Genomic DNA, 21,516 nt, shown 5'->3' with positions numbered 1-21,516 from the left:
CGGGTTTGGCCCTTCACCTGCAGGGCATTCTGCTCACATGGTATTGATTGCAGGCTCAGCTGAACAGCAGGGTCAAAGGCTTTATTTACTCTCCCCACTAGGACATTTGTTTTTTTTCTAGCAAAAGACAGAAGAATTTCCAGAGTATCATTGGGTTATATTTATGGCATGGTGAGGTGGAAGATGGGGAAGAAGGGTAGCCTTAATTACGGCGCAGTAAGGTAATATAACTTGCCTAGGCTACTCAGAGTTGGCAAGCATTGGAGCCTTGGTTTCCATGGGTCTATTCAACCCTAAAGCCCTTTCCTTCCACTCTACCATACTAACTCCAAAATACAAAAGAGAAAAGAAAGATTATTCTAATTCAGGTGCATCCTGTATTTCACAACTGGTCACTTTCCTGCTCTTAGAAGTCTTAGTTGTGTATTTCTAAAATTTGTAGAATAGGTATACTGAAAGGCATTCATTGATAGTCAAAGATCAAAGCATATTAGAGGTAGCAAGTCCATGGTATCAGAGGGTTTACTCTCCTAGATTTACAAAAGTTGGGACTTGCGAATGGTCTATGTCTAGTTCTCAGGAAATCAATATTGGAGCTCAGATCTTCCAATCCCAGATTGTGTTCTTTCTAGGAAGAAGGGAATACCCATCAGGCAGCACTTCCCGGGATACAAAACATGAGCTCACCCATGATGCCATTCATGCCATGGTCAGCATAAACATCTTGCATGGTCACACATCTCATAAATATCAACAGGAGCTTAGTTACTGAGCTTTTAACAGAACCATATTGAAAAATAATAGAAGACTAGTTTTCTGCTATGAGGGAACTTATTGTTTAGTTGACATGACCACACATGCACAGTAGGAGATAAAATTAATAAGTTAAGATATTGTTCTATGGAAATTATAAGGGAATGGGTTTGGTTTTGCAAAGTCCTAGATACAATGTATGCTCCACCACACCTAAGTTGTATGACATGAGATTAGAAAAGTCACTTAAGATTTTGAACCTCAGCATGTTTCTTTTTTTGGGGGGGGTATGAGGAGATACCAGAGACTGAACTCAGAGGTACTTGACTACTGAACCACATCCCCAACTATCCTGTATTTTATTTAGAGACAGGGTCTCACTGAGTTGCTTAGCACCTCACTTCTGCTGAAGCTGGCTTTGGACCCTCAATCCTCCTGTCTCAGCCTCCTGAGCCATTGGGATTATAGCATGCAACATGTTTATCTTTTAAACTGAAATGCTAATTACGCCTAGCCTTTATATTATGTGTAAGGATTAAAAGGATTAAATGAAATAATATTTAAGATGCATCCTAGCCTCCCATACAGTAAGCAATGTCACCAGCGATAGCTGCTATTGTTTATGTTGTTGCTGCAGCTGTCTGCCTTTGGAGGGTGGCCTTCATCCTACAGGCAATGAGAAATCTTGGAAGACATTTGAGCATGAAAGCAAATAAATAAAATCAGGTTATTTAGGTCATTAATAAGGTAGGGTAGGAAAGATAGAGAAGGGGAGAGTAATGAGAAGAGCAGAGAAAATTAAGGACCTGATATAGTTTTTAAAGCATAGGGCAAAGAGGGTTAGGTACTAGAGTATCAGAAAGAACAGAAAACTATGCGATTAGGAAGGTACCAGTAGGATTCAGAGAATATTTGGACACCTGTGGAAGGTTGGGAGAGTCCTAGAGTTTCTAGACTGAGCATCTGAGAGAGGAAGATATTGGAAGACACAGAAAGAAAGTTAATTTAGCAAGGAGAGGTTGGCATTCGACTAAGGAGATGCATTTCTCTGCAATGCTAAGAAAGTGAAGATACAACTCATGGAAGTGAACAGTGTCATTGCCTCTTTTTGGTTTTAAGTATGTCACAGCAAGTAGGAACTCAAAAAGTATATTTTAAGTAAATGAGTGAGTCGTCCAGGGAAAAAGCAAGTGGGTGAAAAAGCACAGCAGACGATGTAATAAATACAGAATTAGAGCCCGAGAGAAAGATCCGCCCAGAGGTAAACAACCTGGGGCATCAACTCAATTCTGTCACAACGTGGATGGAAACCCCTACAGGTGAGAGGACACAGGGAAAGGTCAAAGTCAAAAAGCTGAGCCTTGTTGGGTACATTGGCACGTGCCCATAATCCCAGCACCGGGAAGGTTGAGACAGGAGGATCGCAAGTTTCAGAAACTTAGTGAGGCCCTAAGCAACTTACTGAGAACTTGTCTCAAATCAAAAAATAAAAAGGGCTGGGGATATGGCTCAGTGGTTAAGTGCCTCTGGGTTCAGTCCCTGGTATGAATGAATGAATGAATGAATGAATGAATGAATGAATAAATAATATTGAGCCTGAGGGAGCCTGCGAGGCCTGAACAGCGAGCAGAGACTAAAGAAAACACCAGGTGTGGTGTTATCTGAGGCATGAGTAACTTAGCGCCAAGGAAGCTGAGGGGAAAGAATATTTCAGAAATGAAAATGAAATGCTAAACAAAAATGTGTCTAATGCTCTAGAGTCTTAATAAAAAGATCAGCAAAATGTCCAAGCAGATAAGGGTCATACCTATATGTCCAAGGTCACAAATTCTCTTAAGGATGAAGAGAACAATTCAGGAAATTAGGTAGTGAGGATAAGTGGTCTATTGATTTAAAAACTTATTTCCTAATTTGGCAATTCTAAGAACAGACACTGAAGTAGGTGAGAGCGGGGATTGGCCCAAGTTCAATACTGAGCATCCATGGATAATTATAGACATGGAAGTTGTCACAGGCACAAAACAGCTACCATGGAAAACATGACCCAAATAGCCGATTGCAGATGTGAATCCTTGGAGTCAGTGAAGTGCAGAGGAAATGAGTGGCTGTTCCGCAGGCTTTTACGTCATTAATCTTCCAAAAAGTTGCTAATGCACCTCAATATTCTAGATCAAAGACAACTAATTCAAAATTCATGCCATGAACATTTTTAAAGTAGTTCAAAGGTGTTATAAGTATCTCCAGTCATTATATAATGTATCTTCCTGAACAAAATGAACATATTTAGTCACACTTTCTGGAAAAATACTTCCTTTCATGGCCTATAGGCTGAAATCAAAAACTCAGAGAGGACATAAGGTTGGTCTGGGAGAAAATCCACTCTCCACACTGATGTATGACTCGAAGAAGTCACATCGTCTTTGTGCCCAGAATCACATCTACTGGCTCCTAGAACACTCACACTCAAAGAGTGTTTGCAAAGATTTCATAAATAACTTCAGGAAACATGTTTTCAGTTGCTAAGAAAATATTCTACAAATGGTAATCCTCTTTCTCTTATTCAAAAAATCCAACACACAGGAATTTCTTCTGCCCTGCCACTAATTTCCTTGATATAAATGGAAAATTCCCATTGCCTAGAGGAATTTTCTTTTCATATTCAGATTTCTTTACTTTTGCTTTTTATTGCTATTACTGGGTAACATATTTAAAAGATGTCCACACAAAATAAATTATACATTGTATATATACAATTGTATGTATTTATTGGTATAATGATGTTTTAATAAATATATACATAGTGCCATGATCAAATCAGGGTCACTAGCATATTGTTCACCTTAAACATTTATCATTCCTTTGTGGTGAGAAGATTCCAAACCCTCTCCTCTTGTCACAGACAACACATTATTGCTAGCTCTAGTCATCCTCCTGTGGGGTAGAGCACTAGACCTCCTTCCAACTAGAGCATTGTATCTGTTGGCCAATCTCTCCCCATGCTTCCTGCTATTCTATTCCCCTCAGCTTCTGGTAAACACTATGCCACTCTCAACTTCTGTGAGATGAACTTTTTTAGATTCTACAGTGAGTTCAATCACATAGTATTTGTTCTTTGGCTTTGCTGATTTCCCTTAACAGAATATCCTATATGCTCACTGATATCACAAATGACATATAACAGGATTTCATGCTGTTATATAACTGAATGATATTCCATTGTGTATGTGTGTGTGTATACATATTGATAGATGAAGAAAATAGAAAATGTGATATATATATATATCACACATAGATATATATATATATCATTTATATATATCACATATACATATATTTATCTCCATTCTTCTATTGATGGGCATTTAGGCTGCTTCCACATCTTGGTTACTGTGATTAGTGCTGCAATAAATGCACTAGTGCAAATATCTTTTCTACTGGTTTCATATATTTAACGGTGAAATGGCTGGATCACGTAGTAGTTTTACTTTTAATTGTTTAGGAACCTGGATTATGGTTTTCCATCATGGGTATACTAATCTACATTCCACTCAATAATGGATAGGAGTTGTCTTGCTCTACACCCTTGTTAGCATTAGTTTTTTTTTTTTTTTTTTTTTTTTTTTTGTTTTTTTGTTTTTTTTTTTTGGTCTTTCTGATAATAGCTCTTCCAACTAGGGTGAGGTAAAAATCTCATTGCATTTTCTTTATTTGCATTTCCTTGATGGTTAATAATGCTGAGCATTTTTTCATACAGAAGTTGCACATCTTCATTAGGGAAATACCAGTTCTGTTTTTCTTTTTTCTTTTTATTTTTTCAATAGGTATGCCCCCTCCCACCCCTGATGTATGCTCAATGCAGGTTTGTTGAATAAATGTCTGAAGGAGATGTCATCATTTCCATACCCTTTACACTAAAAAAAAAAAAAAAAAAAAAGTGAGCTTGAATTTCCAAGCCAAATTGAGTGTTGCTTCATTTATTCATTCAATAAATATTTATTTTAGACATCTGCCTTTGATATGTACTATCCTTAGTGGAAGGAGGTGGTGATGAACTAGAATGGGCTCTGTAAACAGCTTACATTAAGAGATAGCTAGTAAATAATTTAGGCTGTGCAGGATGTAGGGTTTCTGTCAAAACTATCCAACTCTGCCTTTGTAGCATAAAAGTGGCCACAATAATATACGAATGAATGGTGTGACTGTCTTCCTAGAAAACCCTGTTTACAAAAACAAGTGGTGAGAACAAAGCTGGAGGATTCATATTTCCTGATTTCAAAATGCACTACAAAAGCTATAGTAGTCTAAAGTGTGAGGGACTTGCATAGCAATAGGCATATAGCTCAGTGGAATAAATTGAGAGTCCAGAAATAAACCCATACATCTCTGGTCAATTTTCAGCAAGGGACCAAGGCCATTCAATAAAGAACAGACAGTCTTTTGACAAGTGGTGCTGAGACAATTAATATTCATATACAAAATAATGAAGTTGAGCCTCTCCCTCACAACATATAAAAAATTAATTGAAAGTGGATCAATGACCTAAAATGCAAGAGGTAAAACCATAAAATTTCTTAAAGGAAAATATAAGTGTAAATATTCATGATCTTAAATTAGGCAATAATTTCTTAGATATAACACCTAATAATACAAAGAAAAAAAAAATGGACTTCATCTAAACAAAAGGTTTTGTGCCTCAAAGGATACTATTAAGATGGTGAAAAACCAGAACAAAGTTCTAGTATTTGCAGGAAAATGAATGGGGCTTGAGAGCATTATGTTAAGCGAAATAAGATAGACTCAGAAAGTCAAGGATTGAAAGTTTTCTTTCATTTGTGGGAACTAGAGAGAAAGAAAAGGAGAAGAAGCAGGGAGAATCTGATGAAAATAGAAGGAAAGCAATAGAGGAAGAGAACCAGGGAATGAGAGGAGGAGAGGGAAAGGAGAAGTACTGCAGAATGAAATTGCCCAAATTATACTGTGTGCCCATATGATCCTGTGACAATGAACCTCACTGCCATGTATAATTATAATGCACCAATAAAAAGAAAGTGAAAAGGGAAATCATGGAATGAGAGACAATATTTGCAAGCCGTATATCTGATAAGGATCTTACACTCAGAATCTATAAAGAACTCCTATAACTCAATAAGAAAAAGATCACCAAGTTACAGAACAGGCAAAGGATTTCAATAAATATTTTTTCCCCCAGGAAGATATGAAAACAACCAATCAGCACCTAGAGAGATGCTCAACATCAAACACTGTTAGAGAAACACAAAAGAAACCACATTGTTTCATACCCACTAGGATCACTATCATCTAAAGAGACAAGCAGTAAGTATTGATGAGAATGCAGAGAAACTGGAACCCTTGTACACTGCTGCTGAGGGTGAAATGGTACAGCCATTGTAGGGAACTGGCAGTTTCTCAGAAAGTTAGAGTTACTGTGTGACCCAGAAATTCTACTTCTAGGTATTTACCTAAGAAAAACGAGGTATCTATGTGTTCATAAAAAAGTCCTTATCAGATATATAGCTTGCAAATGTTTTCTCTCATTCCATGAGTTCTCTTTTCACTTTTTAAAAATTGGTGCATTTTACTTATACATAATTATAATTATGGGGTTCACTGTCATAGGTTTGTACATGCATGTAACATAATTTGGTCAATTTCATTCCCCAATATCTAACCATTCCCTTTCCTCCTTCCACCTGGTTCCATTCCTCTACTCTACTGGGCTCCCTTTGATTTCTATGAGGTCCTCCAATTTCTCTTTTATCTTTTCCTTTTTTCTCTCTTAACATAAAATGTGCATAGCAACATTATAACAGCCAAAGGTGAAAAAACACCCATATGTTCATCCAAATGACATAGTTAAAATATGGTTTGGCCATACAAGAATATAGTATTTAGTAACAAAAAGAAATGAAATAAGTTTGCACTCTCCAACCAGGCTGAACCTCAAAAAAATTAAATGGGAAAATCTACTTATATAAGACCACATTGTATTACTCCATTTATATGAAATGACCAGAGGAGTAAAACATACCAAAATAGATTTGTGATTACTGGGGATAGGAGGTTTATTTTGGGAGGTGATGAAAATGTTCTGGAATTAGTGGTGATGGTTGAACCATCTTATAAAATATATCCAAAACCAAGATTTGTACACCTTGGAAGGATGACTTTCATGCCTCCTGACATGCAAATTTTCAGGAAGAAAAGAACAAGATGGTGGCTGGATTTGTCCTGTAGGCTCTATTTCATCACCTCCTGAACCAGGCAGACAGGGAACCAACACATTTCATTGTCATTGGTCAACACACGACCTTGGTGTCATTATGTAGCAGACATGACCATGATATGAGATCAGAGCTAGCAGGCAGGACTGCTAGTCCATCTCTAGGGAGCCCTGGAAGAATTCTTAGAAGAGGTGACACCTACATGGAGATGCATAAAATGAGCACAAGGTTATGAGACAGAAAGACAGTTCATTTAGCAGGAAAAACAGGTAAAGGATGGGCATCCGGAGAGAGCAGAAGTGCTTCAGGGAATAGTTCTGAAGTGAGGGATTTTGAAGAAGATCCTTAAACTAAATAAAAGAGTCTAGATTAATTTGGAGAGGGGCTGTACTGGGGAACCATTCAGTCACTGATTTCTTGTTGGAGGTATGGTGTGGTATTTGGATTTGCTCTTGTAATGATCACTCTGGCCACAGGAATGATGATGGGATGATGACGGGGAGATTGGAGGCAGGGAGACCAGGTGGAGTACCATAAAGGAATCTAGGCAAGAAAGAAATCAGAGGAGCAGCCTTGGAGGTGGAGGAGCCTGCTAGAATCTGGTCCAGGGAATGTTTCAGGCAACCCTAAGTTTCTGCCCTTGTGAATGTCTTAATCTCTGTCTCAAGTCCCTTCTCAGCCCTATACCCATTCCTCTCTCATCCGTATCGTCAGCCTCACCAGATGGGATTCTGGAAGCAGAACACTTTTGTTTTCTCTGTAACCCATATGCACTCACGATGATAAAACACCCTCAATGTGTCTGGCCCATTGTTACTTGTTCAAGGCGCTCAGCAGCAGTCGCCCAGAGTTGACTTCCCCACCCTCCTGCCCACAAATGGAGACATTCTGGGCAAGTCACTTCATCTTTGCAGACCTTTGATTTTTCTCTCCGTTTCAGAGAGAATAATCCATGTAACAACAAAGTTGAGGGATGAATGAGATTGTATTTCAAACACACCTACTAGAGTAACTGGAGCAGAGAAAGATATTCAATAAATTATAATTACTATAATTATTTTATAATCACTATTTATATTTTACCAGACTTCATTAAAGTAGACAGGCCGAGCTGGTGGTTATATCATTTAGTACATACATTCAGAAATCTGCTCCAGAGAGAAATTGTATCACTTGAATAGGTCTATCCAAAAAGTTAGTAGCAGGGGTGAAACAAAGCACATGTCTTCTAAATCTTAATCTTGTTAAAATTTCATTGAAGTTCAAAATTCTGGACACTTCTGGAATGGAATGGTGTGATTCCCCAAAACTTCTTGCCGGCAAATTCCCCATCTAATTTCTCAAAATAAATCCATCTTTACCTTATCGGGCTGTTGGCAGCATCAGGGTCTTTGGCATGAACTCTCCCAACCACAGTGCCAGCAGCTGCATTTTCTTGGACTTCATGGATATAACTTGGGGCCAAGAACATGGGGGGCTCGTCAGCATCTTCTACTGCGATCTTGACAGTGACAGTGTCCTTGAAAGGTCCGTTGCTGATGAACTTCGGGTCGATGTGCACATTGGCTGCTTCTACCTTCAAGCTATATGCTCTTTTGGTTTCAAAATCTACGGGCTGGCAAGAATGAAGAGAAGATTGACAACCAATTCCTTTAAAGAATAATGGAAGAGGAAGAGCTGATTGTTTTATAGGACAAAGTAAATAGTTCCTCAAAGAGAGAAAATCAGTGTCTATTCAATATCCAATTACCTGAGCCATTTGGTCAGAAAATCAAACAAATCAATTGCTGGAATGTGGAGTGTACTTAATGGATAATTGGAGGGGAATGACATACATGGAACTTCCATGCCTTCTAATGGGAGCCTCATTCTGTATAGCAACAAGATGGTTGTCCAAATCAGTCACTCAAAGCCACCAGATGAAGGGAATTAAAAGACACACACACACACACCCAAAATTGAAGCCCATTCTATAAAGTATTAAGATTCTTGGTTAAAAAAAAAAAAAATACACCTTGATTTTGATGAAATGATGTGATGACTTCCTTCCCACTGCCACACCCACAAACACACCAGACCTCCTGCTTAAATATATTCACTGCCTCATGTTTTAGATTTCTGACCAGATTGTTTTTCCCAAAGCCCGAAACCATTTAAGGTAGTCTCCATAAGGTTACTTAAGGTAGTTTATGGGAAATTTGGGGAGGTAGTATCTTAACATTAATGTATTGACACAACTTTCTCTTTTCTAATTCATGGACTCCTGAACATCTCCAAATAATGCTAATGTATCTGTTGTACTTTCCAATGTCCCTGGGGGAGACTATGCTGCAACTCTGTAGCTAAACTGTAAGGACATGATTTTGTTTTGATTGCATTCATTTTCAGGTGACCTTCTATAAATGGTAAGTGACAGGATAGTGAAGATAGTGCTTCCCTTAGAAAGAACACATAGGTATGATGAATGCCTATTTAAAAAAATAAGTATAAGCAGTACAGATTTTTATACAGATAAGAAAAAAACTGAAAAGTAACATTTGAATGGCCACAGTAACAGGAAAATTAAAGGCAAACTTAATTTTAAATGGGGAAGTAAGGTGAATCAGTCAGCAAAGAGTAAGAAGAAAAATTTGTGGCCAAGAAACAAGGTCTCATGCCTAGGAAACAACTCTCCTCAGCACTCTAGATGGTAATGAACGACCAAATGTTTGGAAAAAGTTAATCTTTTAAGGTTAGCCTATCAATCGTGTTATTGTCATTTGCTTGGCAAACACTTATTTTGAATGAATGGGCTTACAAGCAAGGGGCTGAGTCCCTCCCACTTCTGCACAACTCCAAACCAAGGCCAATTCAGGAAGGTTACACACATTCCACATCCTTGGCACTTCTTATATCATCTTCCCACCTACATCACAGCAGTCAGGGAACACTTCCTTTTCCTAGAGCTAAATCTGTCCCCAGCCCCTCCACCATATTGGGTGGGACCCAGCAGCTATTTTATCCTTGGCTACATTCCTGAGCAGCAGAAAGGAATGGTATTTTAGGCTAAAGATATGAGATTGTTGCAGTTTCTCACAAATCTCTGTATTTACTAGACAGAAGCAAGAACTTGAATATGATAGTTCTGAGACCAGGTAATTTGGAATCATAATAGGCAAAATCTTGTTTGGATAGCTGGGTGATACCCCTAAAGCACGAACCTGTGTGTAGGCCTATAGCTAAGGACCCAGACATTCCCAATGGAAACCCCTGCCAATGTTAAGAGTATGGATCTGCTACAGTCTCACTGACACATTTTATTCTCATCATCCAAAGCTTTGGACCTTCAGGTCTTTGTCCAGTTTTCTCTGGAAGGTCTTTTCCCAGGCTGGTGAGATTCCACTAAGACTTCTGGAAGTCAGACCAAGTCTCACAGCTTTATGAAGTTCTGATCAACAAACCCAGGCAGATTTGTGTGGTCTTGGCTGCTAATCTGTATCCCTCATTTCCTCCTCTGTTAACACAGGGGCATTCCAAAGGAATCTACTGCGTCTTGCTGATCTTTGCAGCTCCAAAGCCCCAGAATGGCTAAATCAGGCGATGGTATGCATCCACTGTTTCAACTGAATGAAGAGTAGAGCTGATAGATGAATAACATTTAAGAATATATTTACAGTTTATTCCCTTCTTCCTTCCAAAAAGGATTTCAAGTAGTTTCCCATGTGAACATTTATATCCATGTTACGAGTAGTTGAAATAAAGCTAAATGAGGCGACACACTGCATAAGCCATAAAAATCTTAATACCCCCTAGTTTACTAATCCCCACCTCTGAACATTCTCCCCGAGGGATTAATTCAACAGAAAACCCAAACAAACAATATTCAAAAATGCATAATATTTGTGAGATATAACAGAGGTTATATCTAATCTGGGGAAATGTACACACAAAACACCAAATCCAACTGTGAGATTTTATTAAGGAAATAATGGTCCATCAATAGGATGGGATGTTATGTAGTCATTAAAAATGATTATGTATATTATATAACAGCATGTAAAATGTTTATGATGTGACATTAAGTTAACAAATCATATCACCCTACGATTTCAACCGTGCTAAATGTTATGTATCCACATCTAAATATATGTGGACAGAGAATATAAAGAAAAAATCAGACGTAAAAATAGTTTTATTAAAATAGGGAATAGTTAAGATGTCTTATAATGCTGCTTTCACACTGCTTTGCAAGTTTATTTGGTTGAAAGTAAACCACTCAGAAACTGCTGGGATTTCTCAGCATTAGATGGGATTCCCATTTGGTCAAGGGTATTGCAGTGAACAGATTGGATTTTCCTCCCCGTGACTACCACAACACCTAAAAGACTCATTTTTATTTTACACAGGCCTTTAAGCTAACCATGTAGAGATTGGCTAAATACCCTGAGAGCAGGTTCTCTCTAGTGAACCGTTAAATCCTGACACAGAGTCAGAACTCAAGAAACATTTATTATTTTTAATCTATTAAAAAATGAATTAATATGTCTACCAATCATTTCTTGAATTCTTCTCCTTCACTACCAACCTGCTATCTCTTATGTCTTTTTCGTTTTCTGTTTTTTTTTTTTTTTTCTTATAATGTCCTTGAATTCCAACAAGCATATCTCATCTGATCTCTTCACACCTGTCTGAAGACTCTAAGGACTAAATGCATTGCATGCTTTTAACCATGTCCTGTTTTCATGGATACCAATCCTTCATGAGCTCTTTTTCCTTCCTGTTCTGTGTTCATCTATCTGTAAAAATCCTATTCGATTATGAAGACTCAACTCAAGCACTACTCTTCTTTGAAGTCATTAGAAATTGCAGCTGATTTTCAACTGAGGGATGATTTTGCTCTCAGTCACTCCAGGGATATTCAGCAATGTGTAGAGCTATTTTTTCTTATCTTCCCTGTTGGGGCGAGGTGCAAAGTGTACTTAATGACCTCTAGTGAGGAGAAGCTCAGGTGCTCTGGGCATCCTACAGGGCACAGAAGAGTCCCCTACAGCAAAGGATTACCCAGCCTGAAATGTCAATACTGCCAAGGCTGAGGAGACCCCTTCTATTTTGATTATCTTTCCACTGAACTATCCTGTTCAACTGTGACCCTTCTGTGGCCAGGTCTTCATCTCTTGTACTTCAGGTTTCCAGCTTTCCCCAAATTCCTGTCTGTCAAGTAATATGAACTCTATAACTCTTGGTGGAAGAATATTTTAAGAAATGAATTAAAATATATTTTAACGAATATCTTGAAAATGCAAAAATGTCCCCATGAGCTCTCCATACCCTTTTATATTATTAAATTGTATATAATAACTTCCACAAGGACCCATAGTCTTACTGTGTTAAATTCACCTTTGGTTTTTTATTTTTCTGGTGAACATTTGAAACTTTGTGCTACAAGGTAAACCAAATGTTCCTTCACATTGTTTTAAGCTTAAACACCTTTGCTTTATAGAAGAGTATTCCATTTCCTGTAATAAACATAGAAATAGGGGAAAGTGCACAAATTAATCATCTGCAGAGCACTCATTTGCCATGTGTGAACTCCACAGGGGTGATTTAAAGGTTTTAGGATCTTAGAGACACAGGGTGTGTTTATGCCCCGGATATACTGAAAACAGGTGACAACCTTAGCATAACTAACTACCCAATTACTCAAGCAGAGGATGGGAGGCAGGTAATGCTGGTGTCAATGTTCATATTACAGTCAAGCAGGAGGGATGGTAATACTAATTAACGAAGTAACTCGACAGCTCATGGCTACACACAATTCACACAACTACTTTTCCAAAGGAGGAATAAAAAAGAAGGAATGACTCTCCCATGTCCTTGTGGCCAACAATTAGTCTTCCTCAATCATACCACTCATCATCACTAATGTAGATTTTTCCAACTCCGCCTCCTTATTCCCCATTTCTTTCACTCTTTCATAACAGCCACCTTTTAGCTTCTCTTTGTTCTGCATCTCCTATTTTCCCCAAACCCAACACACTTCCTAACGTCATGAAAGGCCAGCTTCCCCAGAACACACCACTTCCTGTTCCCCCTGCCAAAAGATTTCTCCCAGGACCCACCTTCCCCCACCCCACACTTGCCTTCTCTCCAGCGACTGTTCTTTTTTAGTTTTTTATTATTGATTCTTCAAATTAATTTTTTATCAGTGTTACAGTCCAATCTTTCCCTTCACACCAAGAAGCTTAATATTCATGTTACAAAACCAAGTAGAAAATGAATGCTTGATTAAAACCAAGGTAATCCCATCCTCCAATTCAGCTTTAATGCTCCATACACTTTGATGATGGAGAGGTGTTGATTTCTCAAGTGGTAAATCAGGGGGCAGGAGAGGGGACCATTTTAGAGTACACAGTGACTGCTTCTTCACTTGAAAGAGAATCTTATCTGAATTTCTTTGATAAGCCCTTTCTGGTTCAGTTCTTTCCAATGTGTCTGAAGAGGGAAGTTGTTCCAACATATGCTAGGTGTGAATTCCAGTCTGTGGCCGGGTGACAGTCACCGGGTCAGACTATTTAATCTGTCTGAGTTTCAGTCTCGAAAATCAAGTTGAGGCACCATTGCTCATGATTTTTTTTTCATGTGAAAATAAGTGAGAAGATATTTGTAAGAGGCTCAGGTTATGTGTGATCAATAGCTCGTACTGGATAAATGTTAGATTTATAAAAGAAAATAAGAGGAAACCATAAATTCCTCTTCCTATATAATTAATCCAAGACACACGTTTCTAATGACAGTCTAGCTGACTGTAGAGAGGGTCCATTATTGTTTCTCCAGATTCAATTTTGAAAGAAAAGCAAGAAGGGAGTTGATTGGTTCATGTTTCAAAAAAGAGTCTGGCTATGCAGTGAACTTGGATATTTGAAATAGAGAAGTTCTAAACAACATATGCTAACAGCCTCTGCTGGGAGGTCTAACAGAGCCCAGGACTGCTTTTACAAAATGTAGGTTCATCTAACTCTGCATTCACTAGAGAACGATGCCAAGGCATAGGGCATCTTGCCAGCGGTCTCAGGTGGGGATCATGGGTATCTTTGTGAGCTCCCTGTGCAGTAACAGGAAGGAACACGGTTCTGTTATCTCCCTAGAGCTCGGCACTTGACTGCAGAGTCAAAGTAAGGATGGCCCTCTCTCTGTCTCCCACTTTTTTTTTTTTTTTTTTTTTGCTTCACCTTCCACTCCCTGTCACCTGCAGTGTCACCTGGGCAGAGCAAACTGCACCACTGACCTGAGCATCCGTCACCCTAACTCACCTTCTTCAGCTTCACCACGCCCTCCTGGGTCTCATAGTCCGTGGTGATTTCGAACAGTTCCATGCCGTCTCCGTCAACGATGTTGTAGGTCACTAGGCCGTTTTCTCCAATGTCTGGGTCCTTAGCCTTCACTCTGCCTACTTCCTCTCCGGGGACAGCTGCTTCAGAGACAGACATCTGGTATACGCCTAGAGGAAGAAGAAGACATCTACTCTTATTTCCCTTTTTATTTGGCAGCTGTAAGACTTCAGATTTCATTGAATCCCGATAAATTTCTCAAAGGGTTTGAAATTGAACTTTCTATCGATTGAAAACATGAAAGAAGCGAATGGCTGGGAGGAAGGTCCCAGATGGCCTGCTTGCCAGAAGAACGCTTTCTACACAGGAAGATACAATGATATTGGGGTCCTGGGTGAGATGCCGGGGTCACCGGCCACATGCGAGGAAGGAAAGCCACACTGGGTTACATTTCTCAACAGAGAATGATGGAGAATCAACATGTCATCAAATAGCTGAGTTTTCTTTTCAGTGTCTTTAGGACGGACCTTGAGCTAATTTCAAGGATCACTTAAGGTCCTGCCAAGTGCCTAGAAAAACAAACTAAAATACCCTTCAGTATTTAAAAGACTTTGACAGCTATTTTTAAAATCAAATGCAAATTTTATCTTTCAAGGTCAGGACACTTCTAGCTCAGACCGTGGCTCGCCCCTTACTTTTTGTCTTCTGCCACCAGCTCAAGTACTACCTTCCCTGTAAAGTATTCCCACAGTGTGGTCCTTCCACAGGTATTTATTCAACATTTGTTGGGAAGGTAATATGTGCCAGGCACTGTTGTAGACACTCAGTGGCAAGAAAAAGAGTTAAAGATTTCTTACTCAGGGAGGTCCACTAAAGAGGAAAAAAAAACCCCACAAATACGTACACACTGATGTCCTTCCACAACCAGAGGTTTAGGGTGATGAGTGAGCTGTGGTTGTGTGTGCATGATTGTGTGCAAGTGCAAGGGTATACATGTGCAAGTGGGGGTGAAAGTGTGTCATTATGTGTTTAAAGGTTGCATTGAGTATGTGATGTGTGACATATTCATGTGAGTGTGTTTGTGCATGTGCAAGAATGTCAGTGGGCACACATGAGTGTGTTAAACTTGTGTTGTGAGAAAGAGAAAGAGATTGAGTTTGAACAGGGAGGCCGATACATTTGGAGGAAGGTATCTAATCTCCACCAAAGGGACTGTGCAGAACACACATGGGGACGTCTGTGGAATCAGTTCCATTCAATGGCAAGACCCTGGTGTATACAGAATAGCCAGAAGGTCAGTAAGACAGGCGGGCCTTCTGTTAGGAGATGGGAGAGTATGGAGGTAGGTTAGAGCTCAGTTGTGTAAAAAGGCAGTGAAAAGCACGTGAGTTAAATTCTTTTTGTTTTCCTCTTTCATAGTTTCCTGCAGCACTTGGTATTTATATTATTTGGATTTGAATATTTTCATTTTGGAGCTATATCCAATTTCATCTTGTGAGCCTTTGTGTTAAAGGCAAGGTGGGAGTGACTGTAGACAATCACCCGCAGATGGAAAGGTTTAGAAAGCCTGGTATAAGTTCATTTCCTATAAATCTCATTCAATTTGATGGCCATGGAACTGGTACAACTGTTAGGGCTACACTGTAATGTCACCGCAGCATTCTCCATGAGCAAGGACAATAAGGGCTGTGCATTGATAATCCTGCCTGCCCTACTCCCTCCAGCCCATCAAACAATTTTATAGTGGGAGCAATGGAGCACGTGGCTTTTAGAAAGTTATATGGGCCTTAATCTTGTTGAGGATGATAAATCTTGTATCTGACCAAGCAAAGTAATCTTTCTCCATTTGGGGGACACTATGAGAACTGATAGTTGCCTCTAATCTTCCACCTCAATGTTTCCCTTTTCTAGAATGTTCCTCGGACTGCTTTGAGTAAGGATGGTGCCTCCCTGGGACCACATTTGGTTGTACTCTTTATTCTTTTACTTGCAGTGCCATTTCTCCAGTAATAAACTGATGGGTTTTCAGGGAAGAGATGCCTTTGTGATGAACCCCACCCTTCCTTCTAACATCATGATTACCCTCTACCTTGTATTCACCTCTATGTACAGCAGTGGATTTGCATTCAAGGTCTGACTTTGACATATTCCTTTGGCAACTTATGTCACTTTTCATAGAAGTCAGTGTTACCTGTAAAGTGTGGGTTTTTGTAGGGATTTACAATATTCGTGACTAATCATTAAATAAAGGTAGAGGTGGCTGTTGTAATCACAATTATTAATTCCAAAATCATGTTTTCTAAATTTCCCCAGTAATTCTATAATTTTTTTAGAACACAACTTGGATAAAAGTGGCTAAATGTTTGTTGACAGCTTTTGTCAGGTGTCCTTTTAAGATTTTATACTAGCTTGTTTAGTGCTAACCATAATCCTGTTAATTTGGTACTGTGGAAGATTAAAGTGATCAAGAACTATTTCCTGTCCCACACGCTTCTCCTTCAGCATGGCTCCGATGGTCCTCCTGTGGAAAGGTGTGCTTTATAAGGACTCCACTTAACTTGTGGCAGCCTTCCCACCTAACTGGAAAGGAAGCTATGTGACTTCTGAGGCTAGGTCACAAGAGGCAATGCAGTTTCTGCCTGGTGTCCTTGGGGCTCTTGTTTTGGGGACCCAGCCACTGAAGGCTTGCATGGAGAGGAGCCAAACATCAATGTGGACGCACTAGGCATGTGAGAAAGCTATCTTGGAAGTGGATCCTCCGGCCCCCTGTGAGGCTGGGCCCAGTTGAGGCTGTGGGAAACAGGGATGAGCTGTGTCCTTCAAGCCTGGTCCAAAATATAGACTCACGACAAAAAAAAAAATCCCAAAAAACAAAAAACAAACAAACAACAACAAAAAAAAGAAACCTCATGCATTTGTTACATAGCAATAAATTATCGATTTGGATATCATTATATCCAGGTTAGTAATAAGCATACTGAGACAGAGGAAGGTTAAATACTAGATTACAGTGCTAGCACATAATCAATAAAATCCCTAGCTTGTGGCGTCTTCTCTTCCTCCCGCCGCCTTTGTTCTAAGTTGTTATTGTTGTTGTCATCTTGTTTTTGTCTTCTGCAAGAATGACATAAAGAGCTTCTCGTTTTCTAGATTTTTCTTTTCCAAAGCTGAGTGAGGCAGGACTGGGTCAGAGGAGAGGAAGAGCTGGTTGTGGCCGTGCTGAGCAGGGAAGCCACGCCCACCTACTTACTCTGCGGAAACTTTGGTGGGTTGTCATTGACATCAGTCAGTGTGATCGTCACTTTGGTTGTCCCTGAGAGTCCGCCCATGTGTCCACCCATGTCCTTGGCCTGGATCACCACGTGGTACTCCTCCTTGGCTTCCCTGTCCATGTTGGGAAGAGCTGTTCTGATGATACCTGGGCAGATGAGCAGGAAACATCACAGATACTCATTGACAACAGTAGAGCAGAGGAATGTTTTGAAGCACTGAATAAAACAACCCATTCCCTCAAAGAAAAGTCATTTTAACATGATAATTATAACTGAAAGCCGCCACACCTAAAGCATAAGTGTCTTTTCAAGAAAATCATGAAGATTATGTATACTGAATTAATTTTCATTTAGTTTGTTTCAGTGTCCATACAAATAATTACCTTATTTTCCTTGTATATAAAGAATTTGAAGTTTGAGTTCCTACTTGCCTAGATGTCCATGACTAAACTCGTATCTTTGAACTTCTAGCAGAAATTTTGGAACTCTATCTCTACATGTAATCATTAGAAACATTTTTATTGCCCACATGAAACTTAAGGTAGGAGGCATAAATTTCATGCAATACAGTAAAATGCTAATATTAATGTTTAAAAGAGTAAAACTAATGCTTTAGAAATATGCACAATGCTTATACAAATAATGTACTGTCTACTATCACTGACAACATCAATAAATTCATGATTTAATTCTTTCTAATCCCTGAATACTGGAACATGATTGGTGTGACCACTGCTCACTTAAATTTCAGGGATGGTGTGCAAAGTTTTTTCTCTCTATAGATAAAAGTAACACTTGGCCTACAAGTATAAAAAGATCACTGAGGAAGACTTAGTCCTGATCAATCTCTTCCTCTCCAATACTTCTCTGTTTCTGAGCAATACCTTGGAACTCACTGAATCTCATTTTTTTCTTATCTGTTAAATAATTTGGTAAGTTTGAACTGGTAGTTATTTATAAGTCGCTCAGACAAAGAAGGCTGCAATTTTTAACATGCCAACAATCTAGATGAAGTCCCATATGTAGTTTTGGTTAACCTGGAAAGTTTAATGGAAAATGTCTTTGATGAATCCTAGCCAATAACTGCATAAATTGTATTCTGAGCAAGGTGGCTACAAATAAGTGAATGTATAGGTAAATGGAAATTATATAGAATAAATGAACAATAGCTGGAGGGCTAAATATCTACATACATACATATATATTATCAAATTAGTGATAAGAAGAGGTACAGATTCTTGGTAAACATATTTCAAAACAATAGGACCTAAAGGCCCCTGAAATAATATGGTGGATGATCAGCTTTATAGGATTTTATTGTTTAGTCAAGAGTCAAATTTGGTACAAATGAAGGACAGATTTTGTTTTTTATTTTAGTCATTATATTTCTTCACTTTGTCTGGTTTACTCTTTGTTATCTGTAAGAAATGTACAAATTCTTTCATCTGGATTCTGATGTCCACTGGGAATCTATGCTCACAGCAGGAGAGAGTGAGAAAGTGTTGTCTCCTGAGGCAACAGGAATATTAACACCCACTCCTGACACCCACTGGATTGCACAGTGGTCTTCAAAGCATGCTTTGAGAGCTGCTGGTATTTTGTACCAGGCTCCAAGTTCTATGGTCTCTTAATCTGGTTCCACAGTCCAAGACCTTTCTGACATTCAAGTTGAAAATTGAAATTATTTGTCGTCATGACCAGGTGAAACATAGACATAACAATAACAAATATGTCACACTGCAAGCCAACTGTGTGCCAGGCACATGCATAAAGTGTCTAATCCTCACACTACCATTCTAAGGTGGCCCTATTGGTTTTTCTTTTTTATATTTGGGAAAACTTGAGAGTCAAATAGGTTTAGTAAGCAGGCGTGGACTCCTTATTTACAAAGGGTCACAAATCACAATGAGAGTGACATTCCATAGTACCTGTCTGTGCCTCCACTGAAAAGTAGGGCTGTCCTTCAAGGATACTGTACACTAACTTGGCACTGTTTCCATAGGTGGGATCATCTGCGTCTGAAGCTGTCACCTGGATTACAGATGTTCCTGGAAAGGAGAATAAATTAATTAGACACATCCCTCAGCTTTTCAAATTACATTCTTGTTCACGAAGTTTTATTTTAAAATTAAACTCAGAGGAGCACCTCACAATGATCCTACAGATTCTCCTTTCCCTGGAGTAGAGATGCAAAGTGAGCTTTATTTTTTCCTTTCTTCCTTTCCTCTTTCCTTCCTGTTCCTTTTAATTGCATGGTTCACAACAAAACTTTCTATATTCATATTACATTCTGCTACAGTTGGTAGTTAAAATAATAATATGAACCTTATTGCCAAAACATTCTAGGACCCATGCAATTGAAATGCTCAGTATATCAAATAATTAAATAAAAATCTCCCCAAAGAGTATAATAAATGAAAATTAATGATGAATTGCTTTTCACGAAAGGACAGAGTGCAATCTTCCATCTGCAGTGTGGCAATAAATATATCATTTATTGTAGCCTTGCATGTAATAAAATTGCTGCTAATACTACATTTTAATTAATTTATGGCTATAAATATTGTGCAGAATGTTGTTCCCTACTGACATGAAAACAGCATCTTCCCACCTCTAATCAGGCTGGTAGCCATGTGACAGGAGCTCACCAGCAGGCACCTAGCGTGATCTGAGGCAAGCATTTATGGGTCCCACCAGCATAAATGGGTACACCTGCGAACTGTTCTTTGCTGGTCACAAAAACCGAATATCTAGGGGATGGCATGTTGGAGAAGGAAAAGAGGAGCTGGAAGGATAACACTGTCAATGATCAGCTTCTCGGCACCAGGCACCATCTGGGGCTCATTCTATGGATCCTGCCAGCATTCTTCTGCTTGGTGTTTTTTATATCCATTTTACTTGTGGGACATTTGAGTGAGAGGTACGATGTTTTGCAATCTCTTTCACAAATTGTTTATGGCCAGAGTCAGGAGTTCAGTCCCAATCCGGCAAGCCAGTTCCTTCTGGACATTTTCATCAGGGAAGAAGGATCAGTGTGGGAGGCAAGGAAGCCCAGAGACACTGTTTGTTTCTAACTGTTCTTACTTTGCAGGGCTGTCCGTGACTTTCATGTATGTACACGTAAATGTCACTCTTTTCTGGTTCCCTCCTGGCATTCATTGTTTATACACACAGTCTTTTTTGAGTTTTTCCCAATTCCAAGTATTGTAGACAATGGAGATTTTTTTATAAAGAAGAAAAGGATCATATCACAGCTGAGGAAATTATTAATTTTCATAGATTAATGTACTTCTAAAACTCTGCTAAGTGCTTTTCAACTCCTTTACTTTTACTTCCACTTTATTTAACCCTGTCATCGTGTGTATATTATTTTACTCTACAGATGATGAAATACAAACTTAGAAAGGTGTGAGAAGTGCCTGGGTTCGTGTGTCTGGTCAGAGTTTCAGCGAGGATTCGGTCCCAGCACTCTCTGACCCCAGCACTCCACCATGACACGCCAGCATGGAGGGTCTGGGTGCTGTCCCTAAGCATGTGGGTCCCCAGAGCTGAGACCAATGAAACTTCCCATGGGTTACTCTTTGAGATGGCTGGCCTTTCTCCCTCACTTCTCTGCTGTCCCTGCAGCTAAGTTCCTGACTCTGCCATCCCCCATTTATATAGATTTAGTTGACATCCGTTATTTCTTAGTAGAATCCAGACCTGAATATTAAGAAAGTTAAAAAAAAAAAAAATCGCTGTGGGAAGAGGGAAGGCAAGAATGCTGAAAATGGCTTGATTTGAATTCACAAAGTAAGAGAAGAACTTGGAAGAGGAAGGAGAGGACACGAGAGTGTCCAAGAGGCAGAATGGGAGAAGCTTTGGGCTGCCAGGTCGCTCCTGAGTTGGCTGATCTCCATATTTAGGACTTGGTTTGTTTATCCATCAAAGTGGGCTGTGCGA

The 21,516-nt window shown here is 39.2% G+C and overlaps 1 protein-coding gene across 1 annotated transcript in view; it reads right to left on the bottom strand.

Annotated features, from left to right (window-relative positions):
* The window catches only part of CDH11 (cadherin 11), a 150,528-nt gene that overhangs the window by 20,879 nt on the left and 108,133 nt on the right, over positions 1-21,516 (bottom strand). Inside the window, exons 5-8 of the mRNA XM_079116983.1 lie at positions 19,503-19,622; positions 17,553-17,720; positions 14,285-14,472; positions 8,357-8,610 (exon numbers count right to left, since the gene is read on the bottom strand). Coding sequence (XP_078973109.1) covers positions 8,357-8,610; positions 14,285-14,472; positions 17,553-17,720; positions 19,503-19,622 — 730 coding nt within the window. The remainder of the gene's footprint in view (positions 1-8,356; positions 8,611-14,284; positions 14,473-17,552; positions 17,721-19,502; positions 19,623-21,516) is intronic.

Source organism: Sciurus vulgaris (assembly GCF_902686455.1).
Source record: "Sciurus vulgaris genome assembly, chromosome: 17".
NCBI classification, from domain to species: domain Eukaryota; kingdom Metazoa; phylum Chordata; class Mammalia; order Rodentia; family Sciuridae; genus Sciurus; species Sciurus vulgaris.
This window is presented reverse-complemented; position numbering and strand designations above follow the sequence as displayed.